The sequence below is a fragment of the Aquarana catesbeiana genome, linkage group LG01 (genome assembly GCF_042186555.1).
Source record: "Aquarana catesbeiana isolate 2022-GZ linkage group LG01, ASM4218655v1, whole genome shotgun sequence".
Taxonomy (NCBI): domain Eukaryota; kingdom Metazoa; phylum Chordata; class Amphibia; order Anura; family Ranidae; genus Aquarana; species Aquarana catesbeiana.
Window position 1 is genome coordinate 536,764,232 of NC_133324.1, and position 24,323 is coordinate 536,788,554.

General features: G+C 42.5%; 1 protein-coding gene across 4 annotated transcripts in view; it reads left to right on the forward strand.

The window, feature by feature from the left end:
- Positions 1–24,323, forward strand: part of SEMA6B (semaphorin 6B) — a 1,880,978-nt gene that overhangs the window by 177,656 nt on the left and 1,678,999 nt on the right. For all 4 annotated transcript variants that reach the window (XM_073594847.1, XM_073594838.1, XM_073594868.1 and 1 more), the window contains one exon: positions 16,632–16,761. In XM_073594847.1, the coding sequence (XP_073450948.1) occupies positions 16,632–16,761 (130 nt within the window). The remainder of the gene's footprint in view (positions 1–16,631; positions 16,762–24,323) is intronic.

The following is a 24,323-nucleotide window of genomic DNA, read 5'->3' on the forward strand; positions in this document are numbered from 1 at the left end:
CCAAGGTCAGGGCCACAAGCAGACAAGGACAACAGAGTACACGCCAAGGTTCAGGGTCACAGGCAAACAGGGATAGTCGGGGACACGCCAAAAGGTCAGGGTCACGAGCAGACAGGAATAGTATAGAACACGCCAAGGTCGGTAACAAAAATAAATGTGGAGCACACGGCAAGCAGGAACAGGAAGCCAAACACACAAAGGTTTAAGTAATAGTAAAAAAACGCGCTTAGGATAGATATATGTGTAAAGCTTTACAGGTTGCTGCCTCCCTTACACAGGGACACTCGCTAGGGGTGTCCTGCAAAATAATGATACTAAGAAATATTAGGGAAAACGGCGCTACCGGAAAACCTGTTTGGCTCAGCCTATACAGGGGAACGTTATGCAAACGTTATTTTTTGATTATCACCCAGATCTTCAAGTTAGTGTACAGAAGAGATTCAGTGTTATACCTCCTGATATAAAATACTAGGAACTGTAAGAATTGCAGTTCAATGGCTGGGGTGTATGCGTATGGGTCAGTTTATACTTGTATGCCTCCTACATGAGTGGTGGTATATCAGAAGAAACCCATTATGCATCCCATATAGTCCTAAGGAGTCCGTATGCTTTCTCCAAAGCCACAAAATACATTACCACTGTTTGCACATTAGAAGCATAATATGTATAGCAAAAAAAAACCATATAGAAACCCAATAAATTAATTCCTGTAAGGGAAAAAGGATTACATGCACAGTGGGTGTATCTAGGGATCTCAATATTCATACAGTTCATAAATGGTGGTAATAATAGGAGTATGTAGCAAAGTCCCATGCAGTTCATGCGACAATCAGACACATATTTTTCGGAGTGACTTTCGTGTATACAGGGTTGAACGGTGACTTCTGTGATCCCCCCTTAAATTGCTCACTCACCAGATGTCGGAACCCTTCAATTTTTCTTTTTTTTTTTTTTTTTTTTAAATCTTATATTATACATAGTGACAGAATTATGACCATACAATAGCAGACTTATAAATAAGTATTCTTTATGGTAATGTACAATATCCTAAGCACTATGTCACAACATATGTATGTAAACAGGTTTCCTTTCCTTATCCTGTAAAATTTGAGCACAGTAGGTGTTATGTTTTAATATGATGCACTTGCTATACACTGAGGGCACTTTCAACCTCTATATAATTAGGCCATTCTATGTGACTCTGTAACTCAGGAGTGCCATTAGTATCTCGATTTGTAATGTTTGTAACCAGATATGTTAAGATTGGTTGCTATGCTAAGGTAGCTACTGTCAGATTATTAATGATAACAAATACTGCATCTATGCTATACCACTTATGGCCACTGGGGGCTGTCTATTTCTCATTCTTCACATGGTTCCCCTTTAGCTGGGCATGAAAACACCAGACCGCTCCTATGAATGCCTTAATAGGTGGCCGTTTTGCTGGATATACATAATGGGAATAATACACATCCCAAGGGGTGATGGGTAATTCTCTGACCCGCCCTTCCCTCCTCCCTATCTGAATTGTCCAGCGATGATTAGCTGCGATCCTCTAGAGGGGAGGGACACACTGAGCGTTCCCCTTGCATAAATATGTTAGTCTGCACATGCGTGGTACCGCCGCTGAAGACGTCAGGAGACGAAGCGCGCACGACGGACCCATGCTTGCTGTGTCACTTCCTGCAGACTAGTGGGAGGAACGTAGCACATCTCCAGCTGATCGCTGCTTCCCCCAAGTCTGTACCCACTTTGAGGACAGTGACTGAGCACAACATCCAAACACTGGAGCGTCAACCCCCCCCCCAGTGGTCATTGGGTGGGTGAAGGATAGCTCATTTTTTGGACTTGTGCGTTCTTTCAAGTAATTTTTTGAACTTTATTTTTACATTTCTTATTTTATGGCTTTGGATTTTAAATTATTTTAAATAAAAATATTTTTTTGGGACTGTATCACACTATGGAAGCCCTTTTTCTTTATTCTCTGACATATAAGGAGTAATTGCAGCATGCAAATTGGAAATACTTGGAACATAGCAGCAACCAGCAGCAAAGCCCTTGTGTAACAGTACAGGCCTGATACCCCTGTAGGGGTTCCGACATCTGGTGAGTGAGCAATTTAAGGGGGGATCACAGAAGTCACCGTTCAACCCTGTATACACGAAAGTCACTCCGAAAAATATGTGTCTGATTGTCGCATGAACTGCATGGGACTTTGCTACATACTCCTATTATTACCACCATTTATGAACTGTATGAATATTGAGATCCCTAGATACACCCACTGTGCATGTAATCCTTTTTCCCTTACAGGAATTAATTTATTGGGTTTCTATATGTTTTTTTTTTGCTATACATATTATGCTTCTAATGTGCAAACAGTGGTAATGTATTTTGTGGCTTTGGAGAAAGCATACGGACTCCTTAGGACTATATGGGATGCATAATGGGTTTCTTCTGATATACCACCACTCATGTAGGAGGCATACAAGTATAAACTGACCCATACGCATACACCCCAGCCATTGAACTGCAATTCTTACAGTTCCTAGTATTTTATATCAGGAGGTATAACACTGAATCTCTTCTGTACACTAACTTGAAGATCTGGGTGATAATCAAAAAATAACGTTTGCATAACGTTCCCCTGTATAGGCTGAGCCAAACAGGTTTTCCGGTAGCGCCGTTTTCCCTAATATTTCTTAGTATCATTATTTTGCAGGACACCCCTAGCGAGTGTCCCTGTGTAAGGGAGGCAGCAACCTGTAAAGCTTTACACATATATCTATCCTAAGTGCGGTTTTTTACTATTACTTATATTTTTGACCACACGGTTAGTGTGAGTTTTCAAAACTGCAGCTATGGATATTTTTGGATATATGGGCAATCGTAACATTGACCTGGCAGGTCTATTTAATCAAGAGGTAGTAACCAACACCCATGATATGCAAGGTCTAATGAAGCAATTAAGACATACCATGGAAAAACAATTAAGAGTATGGTGGGATATAGCCACCTTAGAAACATACATTAATGCCAAAATGACGCCCAGGAGACTCAGGTGGGATATCAACCCAAATGATGGCATTGAGGATCCAGCTCTTATGGAGGAATGGTATACCCTCTGTAATGCATGCGAAAACGAATTATTACATAAGATTATTAAAAGAAGACAATTTAAACTTAAAGGGGTGGAAACACACCTAGCTGAAATTAAAAACCAATTATTACCCTTTGTAAATCAGAAGGAATATAAAGACAAAGAAAAAGAGCTCCAAGACATCCTTAAAAAATATGACACTAGCATACAGACAAAAAAATTAAACAAAAATAAACGAGATTTGGCAGACTACAATACTATGAAGGTTTACAAATGGCAAACCACACACCTGGAGGTGGAAGACATACCAATGGATAACATTATGTATGAAGGGGATATCTCCTTGGATACGTCCCTGGATGAACCAGTCTTTAACACCCCACAACCCAGGATTAGAACCAACTTTAGGCCTACGAACCACGGAACGCATAGAACACTGAATAGACCTCCTAATAGGCCGGAGAAAAGAAGAACTTATCACCAACCGAGCAATGAACATGGAACACCACTCACACCCAGATACAATGTATCCACGTATAATAGATATTCAACACTAACAGAACACAATTATCCCCCTAATGGGAGAGGATATGGGGATTTTGAAGAAAATATGGACAGAAGTTATTATGCAGAGCAAAGGGTTTTTCCCAGGCGAGGTCCACAAGACAAGCCGCCGGGAAGGTGGAAAGCTCGTGTTCCCTACAGAAATCCAACTTGGAGAGGAAGAAATGGGAACAGGGATGGATACGAACATCCAAGAGAAGATTATCATTGCGGAGAATACCCAGTGAGGAGAACATACGGACCCCCCGGGAGGAACTGGAACAACCAGCAAGGAAGGAATATTGGAACAGTTCCAAGACCCCAAGGAGGAGATAGCAGACTAGAGGAACTAGAGGGGGGAGAAAGAAAAAGAAGAAGGGAATTTTTGGCAAGGGAATCTATAATCTAAGCTCTGTCCAATTCACGGATGAAGAGATGAAGGTCCTTGACTTAGGATTGAAGTATGCACCAGAAAAATCCTTGAATAAATTTGAAGCTTACATTGATTTGCAAAAATTCATGCGGAAGCTCAACCTCAAAAAACACTTTGCGGTAAATGAAAACAAGCGACTAAAGGAAGAGTCGATATATGTCCATACCTCACTCAAAAACAAATCGGTCTTCAACCCAAACACTCCGGGCAACCAATGTATGACAGCCTTTAAAAAAATGGTAGAAGAGGACCTCAAGAAGCTAGATAAAAGAAACAATCATAAAGCTAAAAGCATCTGGAAAACCATCAATACATTAAGCAGAAACAAACAAGTAGTTATCCGTCCAGCGGACAAAGGGGGAGGATTGGTCATCCTTAACAAGGATGACTACGAAGAAGAAATGGAAAACTTACTAAGGGTTGAAAATACATATAAAAAATTAAAAGGGAACCCCAAGAAGATGTATCTAAAAAGATTAAAGGCCTATGTGCAAAAAGGGAAAAACAGCGGAATACTAAATACCCTAGAGGCGGAATATCTTGTATCCAACTCTACGAAGACTCCCGTAATGTACTATACCCCAAAAATTCACAAAAGGTTGCACAAACCTCCGGGAAGGCCCATTGTCAGTGGGATAAATTCTATTTTTTCAAGGTTAGATGAATATCTAGATATATTTCTAAAACCGTTGGTATGTAAAGGGAAATCCTATTTACGGGACAGCTCACAACTCCTACAAGATCTACGAGAACTGAATGGAGTTCAGAATTGCCTATTAGCCACAGTTGATGTAAACTCTCTCTACACCAGTATCGTACAACATGACGGATTGCTTGCGGTAGAGAAAGCCCTACATGAGCATACCCAGATGAGGCAAGCACAAATTGATTACATACTGGAAGGCTTGGAAATGGCTATGAGCTGCAATTACTTCTGGCACAATCAGAGCTATTATGTTCAACAAAAAGGTGTTGCAATGGGGGCACGGTATGCACCCAGCGTTGCAAATTTGCTTATGAATATGTGGGAGGAGGAATACCTGTATGAACGAAACATCCCCCAACTTAAGTTCTACCGAAGATACATTGACGATCTTATCTTTGTTTGGGATGGTACGGGTGAAGAGCTGGAAGAATTTTTCAAAAACTTGAACATCAACAAATACGGGCTCACCTTTACAGGAAAATGGAACCATGAAAAAATTGAATACCTAGACTTGGAAATCTTCAAAAATGAAGATAGGCTATACACCAAAACCTACTTCAAGGCTACAGACAAAAATGGTTATATACCTACCATCAGCTGCCATCACCCACAATGGAAACAAAATATTCCGAAAGGCCAACTGTTAAGAATACGCAGAAACTGTGACACCATGGAAGACTTTCAAACACAAGCAGATAGGCTGATTGAACAGTTCCATGAAAAAGGCTACAGTATGGAAAGGCTGATGCAGACAAAAATGGAAGTAGCTGGTATGGACAGAGGCAACCTATTCAGAAAAAATCGGAATAAGAACAAGGCGATGGATTTAGCATTTATAACGGGATACAATAGCCAATACAAAAATTTAGAACACATCTTTAGAAAATACTGGCCCATTCTTAAGGAAGACAGAATACTAACCAAAATACTTCCCAACAAACCAAATTTCATCTATAGGAGGGCCCCCACCCTTCGTGATCACTTGGTCCACAATGTCATCAACCCCCCCAAACAGATACAGATCTTTCCTAATCTCAGAGGGTTCTATAAATGTCAAAAATGTTTGCCCTGCAGGGTTAGCAAAAAGCAGCCCCGCAAAAAAGAAACGTTTAGATCTAAAGTTGACCAGAAAGAATATAAGATAAAAAATTTGATTACTTGCCATAGCACCCATGTAACATATGTTATAGAATGCCCTTGCCACCTCCAGTATGTGGGTAGAACCACAAGGCCCCTATATGTTAGGATAAGGGAACATATTAAGAATATCAAGAAGGGCTTCCCTAAGCACAACTTGTCACGCCACTTCGACCAAGTACACAATAGGGATCCATCAGGCCTTGTTTTTTATGGTATCGACTCCATTAAAGAACACTGGAGGGGGGGCAACATGACTACTCTCGTCTCGCAAAACGAGACAGCTTGGATATATAGGTTGGGGTCCCTGGCCCCTAGGGGCCTCAACCTAGATATAGACCTTAACTGCTTTATCGCCAATCCATAATACAGCTTAGGTATTCTCCTACCTTGGGATTTGGGACACTTAGGCCTCATCCCCTTATAACAATTTGAATGACTATAACATATCAATGGTAGGGGTCACCTACTCTCATATATCTGCGATACACTCAATACCCTACGTTTCCAATGCGAAACTTATTTGTGCGCATGCACAGGCTACTTAAGGCATTAATATGCCACCTTTATTTATTTTTGTTCACAGGCACATTCCTTTTTGTACACTATGACCATACATGCACCAAGTATTATACCAAGTGACCTATGGTACAACATAGGGTTTAATATACACATTATGTCCCTGTGGATATATCAATTGTATTTTAGGTCTACATATCTATATTAGGATTATTTCACCTTTATTACTGTCCATTATGTCCATATTATGTTAGGACAACTTCACCACTACTATTCCACTAAACACTTTTATGTGTTCACCATCCTCATTTACACAGGGGTACACATACATTGATATTTATTTACCATGTCCCCTCTTCAATTTTTTCTTTTTTTTTTTTTTTTTAAATCTTATATTATACATAGTGACAGAATTATGACCATACAATAGCAGACTTATAAATAAGTATTCTTTATGGTAATGTACAATATCCTAAGCACTATGTCACAACATATGTATGTAAACAGGTTTCCTTTCCTTAGCCTGTAAAATTTGAGCACAGTAGGTATTATGTTTTAATATGATGCACTTGCTATACACTGAGGGCACTTTCAACCTCTATATAATTAGGCCATTCTATGTGACTCTGTAACTCAGGAGTGCCATTAGTATCTCGATTTGTAATGTTTGTAACCAGATATGTTAAGATTGGTTGCTATGCTAAGGTAGCTACTGTCAGATTATTAATGATAACAAATACTGCATCTATGCTATACCACTTATGGCCACTGGGGGCTGTCTGTTTCTCATTCTTCACATGGTTCCCCTTTAGCTGGGCATGAAAACACCAGACCGCTCCTATGAATGCCTTAATAGGTGGCCGTTTTGCTGGATATACATAATGGGAATAATACACATCCCAAGGGGTGATGGGTAATTCTCTGACCCGCCCTTCCCTCCTCCCTATCTGAATTGTCCAGCGATGATTAGCTGCGATCCTCTAGAGGGGAGGGACACACTGAGCGTTCCCCTTGCATAAATATGTTAGTCTGCACATGCGTGGTACCGCTGCTGAAGACGTCAGGAGACGAAGCGCGCACGACGGACCCACGCTTGCTGTGTCACTTCCTGCAGACTAGTGGGAGGAACGTAGCACATCTCCAGCTGATCGCTGCTTCCCCCAAGTCTGTACCCACTTTGAGGACAGTGACTGAGCACAACATCCAAACACTGGAGCGTCAAACCCCCCCAGTGGTCATTGGGTGGGTGAAGGATAGCTCATTTTTTGGACTTGTGCGTTCTTTCAAGTAATTTTTTGAACTTTATTTTTACATTTCTTATTTTATGGCTTTGGATTTTAAATTATTTTAAATAAAAATATTTTTTTGGGACTGTATCACAATATGGAAGCCCTTTTTCTTTATTCTCTGACATATAAGGAGTAATTGCAGCATGCAAATTGGAAATACTTGGAACATAGCAGCAACCAGCAGCAAAGCCCTTGTGTAACAGTACAGGCCTGATACCCCTGTAGGGGTTCCGACATCTGGTGAGTGAGCAATTTAAGGGGGGATCACAGAAGTCACCGTTCAACCCTGTATACACGAAAGTCACTCCTAAAAATATGTGTCTGATTGTCGCATGAACAGCATGGGACTTTGCTACATACTCCTATTATTACCACCATTTATGAACTGTATGAATATTGAGATCCCTAGATACACCCACTGTGCATGTAATCCTTTTTCCCTTACAGGAATTAATTTATTGGGTTTCTATATGTTTTTTTTTGCTATACATATTATGCTTCTAATGTGCAAACAGTGGTAATGTATTTTGTGGCTTTGGAGAAAGCATACAGACTCCTTAGGACTATATGGGATGCATAATGGGTTTCTTCTGATATACCACCACTCATGTAGGAGGCATACAAGTATAAACTGACCCATACGCATACACCCCAGCCATTGAACTGCAATTCTTACAGTTCCTAGTATTTTATATCAGGAGGTATAACACTGAATCTCTTCTGTACACTAACTTGAAGATCTGAGTGATAATCAAAAAATAACGTTTGCATAACGTTCCCCTGTATAGGCTGAGCCAAACAGGTTTTCCGGTAGCGCCGTTTTCCCTAATATTTCTTAGTATCATTAAACACACAAAGGTTGATTAGCAGGGCTGAACTGCAGTGCAGAGGTTAATATAGAGTTCTCTGATAGGAGCTGGGGTGGAGCCATGCTAGAGGAGAGTTAATAAAAGCAGTCAGGTGAGAGACAGCTGGTCTTAGGAGATGAACACATGGAAACAGGTATGCTGACAAACAACCTCTATTGCATAACCATGACAGTACCCCCCCTCTTACGAGGCCTCCCCCTTCCCCGCCTGGGACCAGGTTCAGAGGGGAACTTCAAATGAAACTTCCTCAACAGACGAGGTGCAAAGACCTCAGAAGCCTTGATCCATGACCTCTCCTCAGGGCCAAACCCCTTCCAATGCACGAGGTACTGGAGAATGCCTCTACAGAGTCGGGAATCCAAAATTTGGCTAACCTCGTACTCCTGATTATCCTCAGAGACCGGCGCTGCGGTAGAGAGAGGACGAGAGAACTTATTGAGGACTAAAGGCTTCAGAAGGGCAACATGGAAGGAGTTAGAGATTTTGAGGCTTTTGGGAATCTGGAGCTTGAAACAAACCGGATTCAGGTTAGAAGTTAAGGTGTACGGACCAATGAATCTTGGGGCAAATTTGACAGAAGGAACCTGGAGTTTGATGTTCCTGGTGGAGAGCCTGACTTTGTCTCCTGGCTGAAGAGAAGGTGGCTTACGCCTGCGACGGTCAGTAAAACTCTTGAATTTGTTGGCAGCTTTCTGGAGGGAATCATGAGCGTCAGCCCACATGAAATTGAATGATTCCTGAACAGTAGCCAAGGCTGGAATGTCGGAAGAACAGGTCATAGGAAGAGGGAGTTGAGGATGTCTTCCATAAACAGTGATAAAGGGTGTTTTCTGAGAACTGACGTTGACATGATTGTTGTGGGAAAACTCTGCCCACGGAAGTAGTGATGCCCAATCATCGTGATGAGCCGAGACCAAGGTACGGAGAAAGACCTGCAACTCCTGATTAACCCTCTCAGTCTGGCCATTTGATTGGGGATGGTAAGAAGAGGTAAAATCCAAAGTAATGTTGAGGGATTTGCAAAAGGCTCTCCAAAAACGGGACGTAAACTGAACACCCCTGTCCGAAACGACATGGGAAGGAACACCATGAAGGCGGAAAATCTCTCGTACGAAAATGGGAACCAAGGCAGAGGCAGAAGGGAGACCAGGAAGAGGAACAAAATGAGCCATATTGGAGAACCGATCGATTACCACCCAAATGGCTGTATTATTACAGTGGAAGATCGGTGATAAAATCCATGGCGATGTGAGACCAGGGCTCCTTAGGAATGGGCAAGGGCATGAGAAGACCAGCAGGGGCTAGTGTGGAAGATTTAGACTGAGCACAAACATGACAAGCCTTAACGTACTCTTTAACATCCGAGCGGAGGTTAGGCCACCAGTAGAGACGACTGATGAGCAGGAAGGACCGGAGGAACCCAGCATGACCTGCCACCTTGGAATCATGTCCCCAACGAAGGATCTTAGCTCTTAGCTCTGTGGGAACAAAGGTCTTGCCAGGAGGAATTTTTGATTCCAGGGTGGTGGAATGGGCAACAATGCATGAGGTTGGAATGATCGGCTCAGGATCAGGGGTGGACTCCTCGTCCAAAGTGTCAAATGACCTAGAGAGCGCATCAGCCCGACCGTTGCAGGAACCAGGTTTGTACGTAATCGTGAATTTAAAACGGGAAAAGAAGAGACTCCACCTGGCCTGTCTGGGGTTCAGACGTTTAACATTCTGTAGGTATTGTAGATTCTTGTGATCAGTAAAGATCGTAATGGAGTGAGGGGAAACCTCCAAGAGATGACGCCACTCTTCCAACACCAATTTAATTGCGAGAAGTTCCCGATCACCAATGGCATAATTTCTCTCTGCCTGAGAAATTTTTTTTGGAGAAGAACGCACATGGTTGACGTCTCTTCTCAAAGAACTGAAGAAGCACAGCTCCCACCCCCATCGAAGAAGCGTCTACTTCAATAAAAAATGGATCCCCAGGATTTGGTCTCCTCAAGAGAGGTCCAGTAACAAAGGCCTGTTTCAGATCGTGAAACGCAGAGACAGCCTCGGGAGGCCAGTCTTTGGCATTCGCACCCTTCTTGGTTAAAGCGATAATAGGCGCAGCAATGGAAGAGTAATTCCTTATGAACTGCCTATAATAATTTGTGAAGCCAAGAAAGCGCTGTGTGGCCTTGAGGCTAGCAGGAAGGGGCCAGTTGGTAATGGCCGAGACCTTTCCGGGATCCATGCGAAGACCCAAGCTAGAAACAAAACATCCCAGAAACAGGACCTCAGGACATTCAAAGGAACATTTCTCCAGTTTGGCATAGAGATTATTCTCTCTAAGGCACTGAAGAACGGTGCGGACATGGTTTCTGTGAGCAAGCAGATCTTCGGAAAAGATGAGAATGTCATCCAGATATATGACAACAAACTGGTACAGTAGATCCCTAAAGATTTCATTGACAAAGTTCTGGAACACAGCTGGAGCATTACACAAACCAAAAGGCATAACCAGGTATTCGTAATGCCCGTCCCTAGTGTTAAACGCAGTCTTCCATTCGTCACCTTCCCGTATTCTAGTGAGATTGTATGCACCTCTGAGATCCAACTTGGTGAAAATGGAAGCCCCCTTCAACCTGTCGAATAGCTCAGATATTAGAGGTAAGGGGTATCGGTTTTTGATGGTCACTGCGTTTAACCCTCGATTGTCAATGCAGGGTCTGAGGGTACCATCCTTTTTAGCAACAAAAAAGAATCCTGCTCCTGCAGGCGACGAGGATTTCCGATGAAACCTCTCTCCAGATTCTCGGCGACATACTCAGACATGGCCTGGGTCTCTGGAATGGACAGAGGGTAGGTACGACCCCTGGGCAGAGTTGCTCCAGGGACAAGGTCAATGGCACAGTCGAAAGATCTGTGGGGAGGAAGCACCTCAGCAGACTTCTTACAGAACACATCCCGGTAATCGCTGTATGCCGCGGGAAGATCAGAAGATACGGATGTGGTAGCAATGGAAAGTCTCTCCTTGGGGACCACCTTGAGAAGACAGGACGAGAAACACGAAGGACCCCAAGCCAGGATCTGCCCAGAGACCCAGTCCACATGTGGAGAGTGGAGCTGTAGCCAAGGAAGGCCCAATACAATGGGGGTAGAGGCCTTGGGTAGAATGAGGAAGGAAATCCACTCCTGGTTGAGTATCCCTACCGACATGCTAATAGGTAGCGTCTGGAAACGTATAGGACCCCCTGGGAGCACAGTGCCATCAATTGCCGAAACTACCAGCGGTGTAGCGAGGGGAGAAAGGGTAAGCTTCATAGAGGAAGCAGTTCTCCAGTCCATAAAATTGCCGGCAGCCCCGGAGTCCAGATATGTTAGGACCGATTGGGGAGAAGAGCCTACATGGAGGAACACCGGAAGAAGAAGACGAGAAGGTGATGTTTCTGGGTCCAATACTCCACCTTCCAAACGTATTAGACCCTGAGCATTTCCCGGACGTAGTGAGCAGGAGTTACGAAAATGACCCTTGCCCCCACAATAAAGACACAAGCCTAAAGTTCTGCGTCTAGCACATTCTTCGGGGGTTAGTCTAATCTGGCCCAGCTGCATAGGTTCCTCAGCAGGCAGAGGACGCCCCACAGAGCGACGGGGGAAGAGTTCTGGCTGACTAGGACCTAGAGGGTGCTGGCGTATTTTTTCTAGGGGCCTCTCCTGGAAACGAATGTTAATCTGATTACACAAGGAGATTACATTGTCCAGACCGGCGGGAATGGCTCTTCCTGCTAATTCGTCCTTCACTCGGTCAGAGAGGCCATGTAAAAAGGTTGCGACCAGGGCCTCATTGTTCCAGCTCAATTCAGCTGTGAAAATACGGAACTAAAGCGCATATTGTCCCACTGAACAAGATTCTTGGCGAAGGCGTAAAAGGGCACTGGCCGCTGAAGAAACCCGAGCTGGCTCCTCGAAGATATTACGAAACAGTTCAAGAAGTCGGGCAGGCTGGAAATCACCGGGTCATTCTTCTCCCACAGGGGGGCAGCCCAAGCTAAAGCTTCACCAGAGAGGAGGGAAATGATATAGGCTACCTTAGCCCGATCAGACAGAAAGTTTTGAGGCTGGAGCTCAAAATGAATGGTGCATTGGCTGAGGAAACCCCTGCAGGCCTTGGAGTCCCCAGAAAAACGGGACGGGGTGGCAGTGAATATGAATGTGTGGCTGCGACTGGTGCGATAGGTGCAGCTGCTGATTGTACTTGAGGCTGCAGGTTCGGGTTTGCCAAGGAGGCCTGGAGCTGCTAGAAGAGGGAAGCCAGATCCTTAAGGAATCGCATCACCTGAGTCTGATTAGATTCCTGGGCCTCGAGTCTGCGAAATATGCCCTGCAATGGATCGGCTGCAGGAAGCGACACATCAGCCGGGTCCATGGCTGATCAAACTGTCAGGTCACCTTGAGACTAGGTGGCAGATGCACAACGTTGGGATCAGGAGTGCACCGCAAGGCAGTGGACCCTACGGCTGACTGCTGCAGATGGGAGTCCGGGTATAAGGAAGGCAGGGTCGCTGGAACACCAACACGGATCCCACCGGGGTTAGAGCGTAGGATTCCCTGGGGTGTGGAGTCTAAGAGCCAGCAGGTTTTCACCAGAGCCTCTGATGGTGAGGATGGACTGGGCTGCAACTGGCTCCAGCTCGCGACCCCCAGGGTCCCCCAGCTCACACCCACAGTAGGCAACAGAAGGATCAGGTAAGGAACAAGCCAAGGTCAGGGCCACAAGCAGACAAGGACAACAGAGTATACGCCAAGGTTCAGGGTCATAGGCAAACAGGGATAGTCGGGGACACGCCAAAAGGTCAGGGTCACGAGCAGACAGGAATAGTATAGAACACGCCAAGGTCGGTAACAGAAATAAATGTAGAGCACACGGCAGGCAGGAACAGGAAGCCAAACACACAAATGTTGATCAGCAGGGCTGACCTGCAGTGCAGAGGTTAATATAGAGTTCTCTGATAGGAGCTGGGGTGGAGGCATGCTAGAGGAGAGTTAATAAAAGCAGTCAGGTGAGAGACAGCTGGTCTTAGGAGATGAACACATGGAAACAGGTATGCTGACAAACAACCTCTATTGCATAACCATGACAATGCCTCAGGGTCTGTCTGGCGCTCCGGCAACATTTCAGAGACTGATGGAGAAGACAGTAGGAGACATGAACCTGATATAAGTGCTGGTATAACAGGACAATATCATCATCTTTGGTAAAACCCTCAAAGAACATGAAGAATGTCTGGAGAAAGTCCTGAACAGACTCCATGATGAGGGTTTGAAGCTGTCCTTGGAGAAATGTCAGTTTTGCCAGCCTTCAGTTAATTACTTCAGCCATGTTGTCTCCGCTGAAGGAATAGCTACTGACCCCCAGAAGTTGGAAGCTGTCACCTCTTGGCCAAGGCCTACCAATGTCACTGAGCTTAGGTTGTTCCTGGGATTTTGCTCATACTATAGAAGGTTCGTGTAATGATTTGCTAAAGTAACTCGGCCCCTTAATGAATTATTGAAGAATGAGGATGTTGACGAGAATCCTAATCTGAAAAAGCCGGTTAGATAACCCGGAGGGTCCAGGGAGCCTCAGGAGTCAATCCAAGACCAGTGGACCAACCAGTGTGAGCAAGCCTTTCGGCAGTTGAAGTTTTGTCTAACGAATACTCCTGTTCTGGCTTATGCTGATCCAACCAAGCCGTATGAACAGCATGTTGATGCCAGTTGAGACGGGCTAGGCAGGGCACTGTATCAGGAGCGCGATGCACACCTGCGGCCTGTTGCTTATGTGAGCTGAAGTCTTGCACCTGCTGATAAAAACTACCCTACTCACAAGTTGGAATTCTTGGCTCTGAAGTAGGCAGTTGAAAGACTACTTGCATGGTGCAGACTTTGTAGTCAAGACCGATAAAAGCCCGCTCACATATATTCTTACCACCGCCAAGCTGGATGCAACTGGGCACAGGTGGTTGGCCACTCTATCAGGATTCTGTTTCAGTTTAAAGTTCCGTCCAGGAGTCGGGAACCGGGATGCTGATGCCCTGTCGAGGAGACCCTATGACGCAGGGGCTTGCTCTGAAGAGTGGACTCAACTAGCACCAGAAGGGACACAAGCTTTGTGTCAGGGGGCAGAACATCAGGCCAGAGGAACAACTCAATCACAGTGAAATTCCTTCTTTCTGAGATTAACAGTGGCAACAAAGTGAGTCATCTTCCTCTAGAAGGTAGGTGGGGCTAGCGGGACTGTGATTGGCTTTGGAAGTGGCCAATCACAGTCCTCCTTCTCCCAGACACAGGGATCGCCCCCTAGCAGAACTGCACCCAATCTCTTTCCCATCACAAGAGCTAACGATCGCAGCTACAACAAAGTTAGATAATCAATCAATTTTCCCATCTTTTACAATGTGTGGGGGCACAGTGCCTCCCCCTCAGTGCAGGTGCGGCATGGGGAATAGTGAGATTGGAATGCATTAGTGTCTCACTGACACTTTCCTGCACTGCTCTGCTGTTGGGGAGGGAGTCGGGTGCCAGCAAATGAGGCTTCATGTTCCACTTGCGGCACCAAGGCCGGGGGTTGCCTACCCCTGCTCTAGGTGAAAGTTCTGAGGAAGCTATCTATACCTCTCAAAGAACTCACAACACGCTGACCCTTCCCACTACAAGTTTAGCACATGCCAATTGCTTGTTTTCTTACAAGCAATTGGTACTAACCTTTTTTTGCCTCCCGTTGTATCTTAAAAGCATGTAACAGGTTGTGGACATTATATGTTTATGAACTCTGTCCTTCCTTTGGGGACCAAAGGTTCTTTGGTGGGGGAAGCGTGTAGCAGGCATGTTGTCATGGACCAATGAAAGACTATTGTCATGCAATTTCTCCTTTTGGCCACAAGATGGAGATAGGGAGATGCTAACTTGTCCTTCCAAAAAACTCAGACAGAGAGGACACTGGGAAAAGGGGGAGTTTCAGGAAGAGCTGGGGAGACTAAAGTGATTTCATAGGAAGAGAGAGAGAGAGTCTAGGAGCCCAGGAAAATAAAAGGCTCTGACATGACAGTGCAGAGACAGTGAGGAGAGAACAACTGTGCCCAAGATTGTCAGCCTGAGAAAGCCATTGGAAGCTATTACAGGGTGGGGAAGCAGTTCTGGGACCAGATTGTGGAGAGACGGGACCACTCCCGGGATGCTGTCTTTGCCATGCTGCCTGCCAGAGTCACCCTAAGCAACCTAAGCGAGTTGGCGCCTGATCGGAGGGGCAACAAAATCAGTGTTAGCGGGGCTGGTGAGCGGGCCTTGTGGACAATACTTGCTACCACTGCTAGGGAATAAAGTCACTAGGAGCTACTTAACCAGTGACCCCATAGCTCTACTGCCTGCAGGCCTTACTGAAGGGCGCAATGTGCGCCAACGAGCTCCAACGAAACTTAGGACTAATAACTGCCCCTAGTTGTAACTACCTTTAAGCGCTATCTGCTGGCCAGTTTAAAGGGGTACTATACCTCTGTCTATTTGTTTGAGTGCATTCAAAACCTAGTGTGGATTTATAAGTACCCTTGTTGCATTTAAAGTTTATATGTATTGTTTATTGCTAACCTGCCTGCTGAGTGTGTTCAATTCGGTTTAACTGTTATGCTATAATAGTCAATCAACAGATTAAGCGTATTTACCACTAAACAGGTGTGTGTGCATTTATTGCCATTTTCCACAGCCAGGTGAAAGGTATTTCTCACTTGTGTTGTAATTTTATTCAACCTGGTGTACCAGGGGCTGAGGTTGTTCTCGGAGTCGAGGAGCAGAACAGAGACCCCAAAATGTAACCAGCAGCTCCTTCAGGGGTGGCGATAGACTTAATTATTGCTTTCGGGGCTATTTTATGTTGCTTTTTCATTGGCAAAAGCCATTTAAACCCCTTTTAAAAATATATCTTCCCATCATTTCAGTGTAAAGGACAAATCCAACCCTCTTTTGTAAGACCTAAGATTGTATAGTATATGTAAATATTTTTATTCTTTCTTGTGTATTGTAGAATTTAATTGGCCTGTGTACCATGCACCTACACTCTGGGCTCGTGTGGTTTTTCCTTGTGATAATGGGAGGTCTTGGGATGTCTGTTTTTCCGGAGGAAGCAAAGCCGATCATCAGAGTCGGGGCTGAATGTGAGTTTCCTTCCTTTGTTTTTTTCTATTCTTTATGTTTTTTTCAATACAATACAGCTGGAAAACCAGAAAAATATAGCTAAACTAGTAAAGCAGATTATTGCTCTATCAAGAGTAATTTGAAGGGCACAATACAATACTGGATACACATATAGCCCTATTAGAAGGGATAGAAAGGCCCGAATGGGATTCAAGCTAAGATTTGTACAATATAGTAGAAAACAGAAATTATGGACACTCTGGAACTTGTCACACTAAGGGGCGACAGTAAACAGCTATCACATAACTTGCAGTGGAATGCCTTAGGAAAACCCCATGTGGCCTAAGCAGTGGGTGGAGCAACCATTTACCTAAAGAGAAGAGTGGAGGAAAGAGAGAGACAAAGATTAAAAAGAGTCATTCTTTTTACCACCCTGCATTGCTGGTTGAATGTGACACCAGTGAGAGTGCATTGTCATTAGCAGTATATAACAATACATGTGAATCAAAAGAGAAAATGGAGAAGCAGACTAAAGCTGGACATAAAAAATAAAAAAGAGAGGGATACTTAATAAGTATCCCTAGGTCGGACTTTAAAGGCATACGAAACAAATAGCAACATGTAAAAGAATAACAATGTTTATTATGAAAATACATCAATAGAGCATTCAAAAGTTAAAAATCATGTATACGATATAGAGTATACAGTGAGCCCTTGTGCATTGTTGCGTTTCGTCGTTAGGCTGCTTCAGGATTAAATCAAGGTATTCAGAGATAGCAAAGGAGAGAACGAATTTCACTGTCTAGAATAGAACATACTCATTTTAAAAAGAAATTCAGATAACAATAACATACATAATACAATTAAAAAACGCTTGTCTGTACGAGAGAAGATAGACAAATGGACGTCAAAACACACAGAAGAAACAAAAAAAAAATACCTTGCAGAAGAGTGAACCTCTTATGTAATTGTGCAGATAATGTGGATGTAGTAAACTCCCAAAAAGGGGGGTACACCTTTGTGGTTCACGTGCAGATGACTGAGGGCAGCCAAATCTGGCAATAAATAATGAATCATATAATCAAAAAACTGTCCTAATATTCCCGGGGAATGCAGAAGTAAGTAACAAGTATTGATAATATCCCAAATAAACAACATAAAAAAATGGAAAAAGAAAAAGAAATACATGCTGATATAAGTAGATCAGGAGTAATAACCAAATGGTTTGAAAGACAGGGGCGAAGCACTGCCAAATAAAATAATATAATCCAGGACCAATAGCCACCTTTAAAGGTGCCGGAACAACAAAGCCTGCCTTACCGGCTAAGTCGTACGAACTGCCTGTACCTAGACATATAGTTTGGTCCCCATATATTGATCTACAATAAAGATAACAAAATGGGCGCACAGTAAATGTTCAGTGGTCGAATATACCAACTAGAAATCAATATATGCAAAATTAGAAAAGGTAGAACAAAAGGGAAAAAAGGTACTTACTTTAAACATAAACAGATGCTTGATGCCCCTGGAAGACAGCCCTCTTCTAGTCACAAAAGTTTGTATGTAAGTGTGTATTTATATATATCTCTACCCTGATGCATTGGCGCCAAACAACAACGATGCTAGGAGACACAGTCAGAGAAAGCCTTGGATGAAGTCATTTAGGGGCGTGAACAGAAAAAAAGGCGCCAAAAGAAAAAAAACATGTGTCGTCGCCCGCACACATCGACACAGGGAGGGCTGGCCAAATCCAACACAAGTCACCCACAGCGGCCACACCCCCTCCGCAAAGCAGAAGACGCCAACAGCAGGAAGGAAGGGGAGAGACAACCACCCACAATCCAATGCGGGCAAGTGTCAGCAGGGCAAAGAGACGGAACACAACATCACCAAGCCAGAGATCATATAGGCACAAGTGCATAAACAAGTGCAATAATTACTTTAAAAAAAACAAAAAACAAAGGCACAAAAAATGAAAAATGCAATAAAAAAAATTAAAGTAATATCCATGATAGAAGGTATCCATTGTGTCAAGACAAAAACCCCGAACAGGCAACGATAATTAAAATGAAATGAACGCTCATATGGTACAGTCAAAAAGCACAACAATCAGAAATTACACTAAATGTTTCAGAGATATATAATTCATCAATATTAAATAACATTTATTGAGTTATAATCAAAGAATAATGAAATACATTACTCATGTTCATGAAACGTCTTATTAACCCTATATGGGATTTATACCAAACAATAAAGTGAAGATAAAGTGAAAATACTGCACCAACTTTGAATATAAGCAGCCAACACAACAAGCAGAATAATTGTGGGTTTAATGTGTAATGATATTGCAGCACTGGTGATATGTATGCTACACATATGCTTGACCAGAATGCAAATCTGGGAGCAAAATGTACCGCTAATGCAATGAGAGAAAAACTCTATCAATCAAGTGTATAAGTGTTATAAAAAGACACCCAAAGGTCAACCAATTACGGAGACCATTAGTGTAAACAACTATATAAATAAATAATATATAGTGCAAAAAAAGGTATAATGACCAACAATATAATAAGATATGTGGATCTAAATCCAACTTTAGAGTAATATGGAGTGACACATGTCTTATATGTGTAAATGGCGAATGTGAACAAGGTGATTCAAATAATAAATCTGAAAAAAACAAACTAAAAGTATAAGCAGCCTAATTGTCGCGTGAAGCCACAAGAACTAAAATAGTAGTTTGAAAGACTAAATGTTACATATAATAGGTGACAACTGAGGCACACAATAATGAATAAATGTAATGCAACAATATTCAATAATCCTATGAACACAAGCCAAGTAGTATGGTGATATGTAATTAAAACAAACAGTGGGGTCAATGTACTGGGTTGTCAATGATAATATGACACACCATAGTATCTGAATAACACTAGCATTAAATGGAGTAAAAAATGAATCATCCTAGGTTCGGGATGATTGAAAGTCCATACTGGTATGATAAAAATAAAAGTTCATGCAGGTGAAGGCAGACTGATAGGTGTATATGCTGTATTCGTATATTTCAATATACACTGTGATCAAACTGGGGCCACAAGTGATTCGATCAACATCCAGGAGTAAATAAAAAACAAATGTGGTACTCTTACCAGAACTGGTGGACTCACAGGCCGTTGGCGGTGAGTCAAACGAGCTTGTACCGGAAAGGACCAGATTAAAGATGATGCAAAATGAGGTCTTGAGTGATATGATGGACAAACTTATCCTCAGAAGGTCGAAGGTCGATATTCACGGATCAAAATTCACAAGCTCTTACTCACCACCAGGGTGTAATAGATCTGAATAGAACTCTCATTCGTACCAACGATCGGCGTGGTTTTAAACACCGGTCATCATCTTTAGTCCTCTCCATGGTTATAGAATGGAAAAAAGAGAATGCCTCCACATAGTGTAAATCCGAATATAGGGACAAGAATTTATTTAAAAATAAATATTAACGCCCAAACAGCAGGGGTGTTATAATAAAAACTGGTATTGTAATAAATAAAAAGTGCAATAAAATTGTGGCTCCTGAGCATAACAACCCTACGCGTTTTGCAAACGATAAGGCCATTTTGGAGGAGGATGAAGGAGCACGTCTATTATGCTACCAATGGACTTTTGACTACTACCACTGGCTGCAATGTGGTCTTTAGGCATAAATATGATCCTCAGGTTTTCAAATTTGCCACCCTCGATCGTGTCTATCAGGACCCCCGAGGGGGTAATTTTGACCAAAGGGTCCTTCAAAGGGAGACTCAGTGAGTATACAACTTGAGGGCTACTACCTACCCAGGTCTGAATGATATGCTAAGCTTCAAGCCTTTTTTATAAATACTACTTGTTTTGGACCCTCCATATTTTGACGGCCTTTTTTTTTTCTCTTCCTTTGTATTAACTTGTTTGCTTTCTTTACAGTGTTATTGTTTGGTATAAATCCCATATAGGGTTAATAAGACATTTCATGAACATGAGTAATGTATATCATTATTCTTTGATTATAACTCAATAAATGTTATTTAGTATTGATGAATTATATATCTCTGTAACATTTAGTGTAATTTCTGATTGTTGTTCTTTTTGACTGTATCATATGAGCATTCATTTTATTTTAATTATCGTTGCCTGTTCGGGGTTTTTGTCTTGAGACAATAGATACCTTCTACCATGGATATTGCTTTGAATTTTTTTTATTGCATTTTTCATTTTTTGTTATTACCCTTGTTTATGCATTTGTGCCTATATGATCTCTGGCTTGGTGATGTTGTGTTCCGTCTCTTTGCCCTGCTGACACCTGTCCGCATTGGATTGTGGGTGGTTGTCTCTCCCCTTCCTTCCTATTGTTGGCGTCTTCTGCTTTGCGGAGGGGGTGCGGCCACTGTAGGTGACTTGTGTTGGATTTGGCCGGCCCTCCCTGCATGGACGTGTGTGGGCAACGTCACGACCGCGATGGCATATGGTTTTCTTCTTTTGGCGCCGTTTTTTTCTGTTCACGCCGCTAAATGACTTCATCCATGGCTTTCTCTGACTGTGTCTCCTAGCATCGTTGTTGTTTGGCGCCAATGCATCAGGGTAGAGATATATGTAAATACCCCACTTACATACAAACTTTTGTGACTAGCAGAGGGCTGTCTCCCAGGGGCCATCCAGCATCTGTTTATGTTTAACGTAAGTACCTTTTTTCCCTTTTGTTTTACCTTTTCTAATTTTATATATATTGATTTCTAGTTGGTATATTTGACCACTGAACATTTATTGTATGCCCGTTTTGTTATCTTTATTGTAGATCACTATATGGGGACCAAACTATCTGTCTATGTACAGGCAGTTCGTACGACTTAGCCGGTAAGGCAGGCTTTGTTGTTCCGGCACCCTTAGAGGTGGCTATTGGTCCTGGATTATATTATTTTATTTGGCAGTGCTTCGCCCCTGTCTTTCGAACCATTTGGTTATTACTCCTGATCTACTTATATCAGCAGGTATTTCTTTTTCTTTTTCCATTTTTGTATGTTGTTTATTTGGGATATTATCAATACTTGTTACTTACTTCTGCATTCCCTGGGAATATTAGGACAGTTTTTTGATTATATGATTCATTATTTATTGCCAGATTTGGCTGCCCTCAGTCATCTGCACGTGAACCACAAAGGTGTACCCCCCTTTTTGGGAGTTTACTACATCCACATTATCTGCACAATTACATACGAGGTTCACTCTTCTGCAAGGTCATTTTTTTTTTGTTTCTTCTATGTGTCTTGACGTCCATTTGTGCCTCGACCACCTTCTCTCGTACAGACAAGCGTTTTTTAATTGTATTATGTATGTTATTGTTATCTGAATTTCTTTTTAAAACGAGTACGTTCTATTCTAGACAGATTGTATCCTGAAGAAGCCTAACGGTGAAACGCATCGATACACAAGGGCTCACTGTATACTCTGTATCGTATACATGATTTTTAACTTTTGAATGCTATATTCATGTATTGTATTTTCATAATAAACATTGTTATTTTTTTACACCTTGCTATTTGTTTCGTATGCCTTTAAAGTCCGACCTAGGGATACTTATTAAGTATCCCTCTCATTTTTTGTTCCCCTTAACCAACGGATGTGGCAATGTGAGTGCATTTATACATGAAACTCTGTGCCAACCTATACAAAAACTAACATTATTAAAAATAGAAACAAAAAACTGCTGCACCCCTTGTGAAAAAAATAGGAATAGGGGGTGCTAGAATGGTTGGCTAGTAGGTGACTAGATCAATCAGTGTGGTGAAAAATTCTAAACTAAAATAGTCATAAACCACAGATAAGTGCAGATATCAAAATAGTCCAGCTGGACATAAGTGTCCAAATTGATAAAGTCCATCCATTAAGTGAATCAGTGAAAAACCATTAATAGAAATCCACAAAACAGCAGAAAGAAACAAATATTCCAAATATAGTGATGTCTTCCGACAGATAGTCCTCCACCATACATCTAGCAATTCAACGCCCAATGTGAATGGATAAGTGATCTGCTTACCAGATCTATTTGACCTCTTTCCTAGAAAAGATAGTCAAATAGTGCTTGTGCAGGATTGTGCCTGCTCACATATGTAGGACTGGTGGTGGTGGGAACCTTCCTCCTCATGGGTACAGGCAGGATATATAGAGAGAGCAGAAAACTTCCATAGTATAATACCGTTTATTGAATAAAAAACAAGTAATAAAAGTGGCCAAATGGCTCCTTACATTTAAAAGTGCCTATCCCGGCACCGGGGCTGCTGACTACTCATAGAGAGCGATGGTTGGAGTCACCTTCGCGTCCACCTCCGTGGATGGCGTGCGTTCCACCGGGTCTCGACAACAACCAGCCACACAGGAAGCGACGTAGGCAAAGACAGAACTAACGTGACCAGGTACCGCCTCGATGTACGTTTCGTGATTTACATCCTCAGGAAGCGTACCTTGTCACTAAAATGTGAGTGCATTCTTTTCAATTTAAAGCTGGACATAGATGTGTTAGTTTCTTTCTTCAAACAGGAGGTTGGAGGAAAAAAACGGAGTTCGGAGGGACTGTGTATCTCGGCGGCGCTCGTTCAGCTCCGCCGAGTCCCTCCAAACTCCGTGGCGCCATATATAAAACTACACGCTATGTGAATGTCGGCGGCGATCGCTCCGATCGCTCCGATAGATCACAGATAGCGGGGATCGGCGTATAACATGCACCCGCGATTTTCCCCTGATTTTAAGGGGAAAAAAGTGCATGTTATATGCCGATAAATATGGTACATTGATCAGCACTGCAGCTTATTGACTGGATTCACTGATTGAGTGAGAATTTACCAGCAAGTGGGTTCATGAGAGTAGAGAAAGCTTCGGGGAACTTTAGGGAAATTATTGAACTTCCCCACTTCACGAGTGTGTAACCTAATATTGTGAAAAAAATGAATGAGAAAAGTGTTCAAACTTACTAATGAACAAATCAAATCTATGTGCCAAACAATAAAAATATGTACAAAAAAACTGATGAAAATATCAAATATCAAATTGAATGCTCTGCTGCTGTACTTAATATATCCTCCTAAATACTTTGTATAAACAAGGTGACTAACACCACATAGAGCCCAGCACTGAGCTGCCAATATTCTGAACTCCAAAACTACTCGTTTACTAATGTTACAATATAAATAAATATATTTCAGCTCTTTCAAAAAATGTATCTATGTATATTAGTGTCAATACAAAACAAACATCATGCGTCTGTGATAACTCAGTGCCCATCCACTACATCAATCCAATCATGTTATCCCTCCACCCATGAGCACAAGCGCATTCACCGAATTACTATCCATCACTTTATTCAAGGAAGGAAAACAGGCTCTGCAAACTCTCACCCAGAACTCTTCTTTTTCTGTATCATCACCATGTAGTTTTCTGGAAAAACACAACTATCAAAGAGAAAAACACTCATATGGTGTAGTAGATCATGAACATACATTTATTAACCGCTTCCCGACCGCCTCACGCAGATATACTGTGGCAGAAGGGCACGTAC